Source organism: Salvelinus alpinus, chromosome 11, assembly GCF_045679555.1.
Source record: "Salvelinus alpinus chromosome 11, SLU_Salpinus.1, whole genome shotgun sequence".
Lineage (NCBI taxonomy): Eukaryota > Metazoa > Chordata > Actinopteri > Salmoniformes > Salmonidae > Salvelinus > Salvelinus alpinus.
The window spans coordinates 507,766-512,795 of NC_092096.1; the positions used below are offsets into that span (position 1 = coordinate 507,766).

At 51.5% G+C, this 5,030-nt stretch overlaps 1 protein-coding gene across 1 annotated transcript; it reads left to right on the forward strand.

Annotated features, from left to right (window-relative positions):
- Nucleotides 1-2,930: 2,930 nt before the first annotated feature.
- LOC139534827 (fibrous sheath CABYR-binding protein-like) lies at nt 2,931-4,553 on the forward strand. The gene has a single exon (XM_071334282.1). It carries the CDS (start codon nt 2,931-2,933, stop codon nt 4,551-4,553), a length of 1,623 nt encoding a protein of 540 aa, XP_071190383.1.
- Nucleotides 4,554-5,030: the final 477 nt, after the last annotated feature.

Genomic DNA, 5,030 nt, shown 5'->3' on the forward strand with positions numbered 1-5,030 from the left:
TTCTGTCTTTAGTGGTTCTGTCTTTAGTGGTTCTGTCTTCAGTGGTTCTGTCTTTAGTGGTTCTGTCTCTAGTGGTTCTGTCTCTAGTGGTTCTGTCTTTAGTGGTTCTGTCTTTAGTGGTTCTGTCTTCAGTGGTTCTGTCTTTAGTGGTTCTGTCTCTAGTGGTTCTGTCTTTAGTGGTTCTGTCTTTAGTGGTTCTGTCTTTAGTGGTTCTGTCTTTAGTGGTTCTGTCTCTAGTGGTTCTGTCTTTAGTGGTTCTGTCTTTAGTGGTTCTGTCTTTAGTGGTTCTGTCTTCAGTGGTTCTGTCTTTAGTGGTTCTGTCTCTAGTGGTTCTGTCTTTAGTGGTTCTGTCTTTAGTGGTTCTGTCTTTAGTGGTTCTGTCTTTAGTGGTTCTGTCTTTAGTGGTTCTGTCTCTAGTGGTTCTGTCTTTAGTGGTTCTGTCTTTAGTGGTTCTGTCTCCACTCCAGGTTCTGAAGTAGTGGTTCTGTCTCTCTTCACTCTGTGGAAAATGTCCTCCATGAATTAGCCATCCAAACAACGTTCCAAAACGGACAAATTGAATAATTCAGGCCAATCTACTGCGTCAACACACACACTCCACACACACTCTCCACACACACACTCCACACACACACTCCACACACACACTCCACACACACTCTCCACACACACACTCCACACACACACTCCACACACACACTCCACACACACACTCCACACACACACTCCACACTGAGTACACACACTTCACACACACTCCACACTGAGTACACACACTCAACACACACACTCCACACTGAGTACACACACTTCACACACACACTCCACACACTCTCCACTCTCTGATGGGATTATCGGCTGCATTCTCAAGACATGTCCCTTTCCATCTCTAAACTAACATCCCAGACTTTTACAGAGAATGTAATGGCTGCATTGATTAACGTAAAACTTCTTGGCTCCCTTCAGCTCCAGTCAGCTTCCCTCATCTCCAGTCAGCTCCAGTCAGCCTCCCTCAGCTCCAGTCAGCTTCCCTCATCTCCAGTCAGCTCCAGTCAGCTTCCCTCAGCTCCAGTCAGCTCCAGTCAGCTCCAGTCAGCTTCCCTCATCTCCAGACAGTTTCCCTCAGCTCCAGTCAGCTCCAGTCAGCTTCCCTCATCTCCAGACAGTTTCCCTCAGCTCCAGTCATTCCCAGTCAGCTCCAGTCAGCTCCAGTCAGCTTCCCTCATCTCCAGACAGTTTCCCTCAGCTCCAGTCAGCTCCAGTCAGCTCCAGTCAGCCTCCCTCAGCTCCAGTCAGCTCCAGTCAGCTTCCCTCATCTCCAGACAGTTTCCCTCAGCTCCAGTCAACTCCAGTCAGCTCCAGTCAGCTCCAGTCAGCTTCCCTCAGCTCCAGTCAGCTTCCCTCAGCTCCAGTCAGCTTCCCTCAGCTCCAGTCAGCTCCAGTCAGCTTCCCTCAGCTCCAGTCAGCTCCAGTCAGCTTCCCTCAGCTCCAGTCAGCTTCCCTCATCTCCAGTCAGCTCCAGTCAGCTTCCCTCAGCTCCAGTCAGCTCCAGTCAGCTTCCCTCAGCTCCAGTCAGCTCCAGTCAGCTTCCCTCAGCTCCAGTCAGCTTCCCTCAGCTCCAGTCAGCTTCCCTCAGCTCCAGTCAGCTCCAGTCAGCTTCCCTCATCTCCAGTCAGCTCCAGTCAGCTTCCCACAGCTCCAGTCAGCTCCAGTCAGCTTCCCTCATCTCCAGTCAGCTCCAGTCAGCCTCCCTCAGCTCCAGTCAGCTCCAGTCAGCTCCAGTCAGCCTCCCTCAGCTCCAGTCAGCTTCCCTCAGCTCCAGTCAGCTTCCCTCAGCTCCAGTCAGCTTCCCTCAGCTCCAGTCAGCTCCAGTCAGGTTCCAGATCTCTCCAACAACACCACAAGGCTAGAGAGAGAGAGAGAGAGAGACCCCGGAAGACGAGGACTAACTAACACTACCCGGTCCTGTGTGTTTGCAGAGAGCCAGGCCTCAGCCAAGCCCACCATGGAAGTCCCTTTCACCCCAACACCAGCACCAGAGGAGAGGTACTTGGGTAGAGGCAGACATCCCTCAGGTGTGGCGTCTGCTTACAGTGAAGGGAATTCTGGGTAAAGAATCCTGTGGCCCAAACGGAATGTGTAACACCGGCCAGCGCATAAATAATGGACAACATTCTAGAAAAGAAGGAGGGATGAAGAGAAGGAGGGTGGGGATAGGGTGTATTTTTAACCCTCGGACATAGATGGACAGAAGGAGAGACGGAGGTATTTTTAATCCTTGGACAGGGAAGGAGAGATGGAGGTATTTTTAATCCTCGGACAGGGATGGAGAGAAGGAGGTATTTTTAATCCTCGGACAGGGATGGAGAGATGGAGGTATTTTTAATCCTCGGACAGGGATGGAGAGATGGAGGTATTTTTAATCCTCGGACAGGGATAGACAGAAGGAGAGATGGAGGTATTTTTAATCCTCAGACAGGCAATGAGACACAGACCATTAGCTTCCCTGACATCTGGCCTTGAAGCTCTTTGATATTGATTCCAACGGGCAGACATCCCCAGGAACGGACATGCTTTGCTTTCCTTTATAAAAAGTTACCAAATATGTTCCCATTTTTCCAACAATAAGTCATAGCTCCCATGTGGAGGTGCATGGCCTCTCTTTCCCCTCTGGAACAGCCTGGCCAATCATGTCTCTGCTCTGGAACAGCCTGGCCAATCATCTCTCTGCTCTGGAACAGCCTGGCTGCTCTGGCAGAGAGATGATTGGCCAGGCTGTTCCAGAGCAGAGAGATGATTGGTCCAGGCTGTTCCAGAGCGGAGAGATGATTGGCCTCTGATGTCTCCAGGCATCTCTTCACATGGAGGACCAGGGTTTACAGGTGTCCAGGGATGTCTCCAGGACGACCAGGGTTTACAGGTGTCCAGGGATGTCTCCAGGACGACCAGGGTTTACAGGTGTCCAGGGATGTCTCCAGGACGACCAGGGTTTACAGGTGTTCATGGATATCTCCAGGAGGACCAGGGTTTACAGGTGTCCAGGGATGTCTCCAGGGCGACCAGGGTTTACAGGTGTCCAGGGATGTCTCCAGGACGACCAGGGTTTACAGGTGTCCAGGGATGTCTCCAGGGCGACCAGGGTTTACAGGTGTCCAGGGATGTGCAAAACTGATGATGATGATGTTTTCCAGGAGGACCCTTCCTCCTCTACAGAGGATGATGCTGTCCAGGAGGACCCTTCCTCCACTACAGAGGATGCTGCTGTCCAGGAGGATCCTTCCTCCTCTACAGAGGATGCTGTCCAGGAGGACCCTTACTCCTCTACAGAGGATGCTGCTGTCCAGGAGGATCCTTCCTCCTCTACAGAGGATGCTGTCCAGGAGGACCCTTCCTCCTCTACAGAGGATGCTGTCCAGGAGGACCCTTCCTCCTCTACAGAGGATGCTGTCCAGGAGGACCCTTCCTCCTCTACAGAGGATGCTGTCCAGGAGGACCCTTCCTCCACTACAGAGGATGCTGCTGTCCAGGAGGACCCTTCCTCCTCTACAGAGGATGCTGTCCAGGAGGACCCTCCCTCCTCTACAGAGGATGCTGTCCAGGAGGACCCTCCCTCCTCTACAGAGGATGCTGTCCAGGAAGACCCTTCCTCCTCTACAGAGGATGCTGTCCAGGAGGATCCTTCCTCCACTACAGAGGATGCTGTCCAGGAGGACCCTCCCTCCTCTACAGAGGATGCTGTCCAGGAGGATCCTTCCTCCACTACAGAGGATGCTGTCCAGGAGGACCCTCCCTCCTCTACAGAGGATGCTGTCCAGGAGGACCCTTCCTCCTCTACAGAGGATGCTGTCCAGGAGGACCCTCCCTCCTCTACAGAGGATGCTGTCCAGGAGGACCCTCCCTCCTCTACAGAGGATGCTGTCCAGGAAGACCCTTCCTCCTCTACAGAGGATGCTGTCCAGGAGGACCCTCCCTCCTCTACAGAGGATGCTGTCCAGGAGGTTCCTTCCTCCTCTACAGAGGATGCTGCTGTCCAGGAGGACCCTCCCTCCTCTACAGAGGATGCTGTCCAGGAGGACCCTTCCTCCTCTACAGAGGATGCTGTCCAGGAGGACCCTCCCTCCTCTACAGAGGATGCTGTCCAGGAGGACCCTCCCTCCTCTACAGAGGATGCTGTCCAGGAAGACCCTTCCTCCTCTACAGAGGATGCTGTCCAGGAGGACCCTCCCTCCTCTACAGAGGATGCTGTCCAGGAGGATCCTTCCTCCTCTACAGAGGATGCTGCTGTCCAGGAGGACCCTCCCTCCTCTACAGAGGATGCTGTCCAGGAGGACCCTCCCTCCTCTACAGAGGATGCTGTCCAGGAGGACCCTCCCTCCTCTACAGAGGATGCTGTCCAGGAGGACCCTTCCTCCTCTACAGAGGATGCTGTCCAGGAGGACCCTCCCTCCTCTACAGGGGGATTAGCACTACTACCTGTATTGACTGGTGACAGAGACGTTGTTTCATCCTTTCCTAACGATTACAAAACGTCTCTCCTCACCACAGGTCGATAACTCTCCTGTATAGTGAGAGAAGGCACAACGCAGGGTTCCCCAACTGGCCCACGGGTTGGTTTTATTTATGGGATCACATAGTAACCAACAAAGTGTTAAACAAATCAAAATATATTATATATTTGAGATTCTTCAAAGTAGCCATCCATTATATTTTTTATTTCCATTGTTGGACATAATAGACTGTTAAAACACCAGGAAATCAGCTCCAAGTGATTTTAATTTTAGAAATGTGTTACCAAGTATTCCCACACATAGGAGAGAGACACGTGATCGGATACAAATATAAGCAAGGCTTGAAATGATTACCTTTCAGTCAAATATTATATCTGTTTGGGCTTCTTGAAGTCAATTTACAGTCTACAAATTATTTGTAATTATAAACTTGGTGGTTCTTGATAGTGATATCTCTCTATGGTAGATAATATGACAGAGTATGGTAAATATTGATATCTCTCTAGACAGCAGAGTATGGTA

What these genes read in the sequence shown, in the direction of transcription:
- LOC139534827 (XM_071334282.1), top strand. Translation starts at nt 2,931, where the DNA reads ATGTCTCCAGGACGACCAGGGTTTACAGGTGTCCAGGGATGTCTCCAG.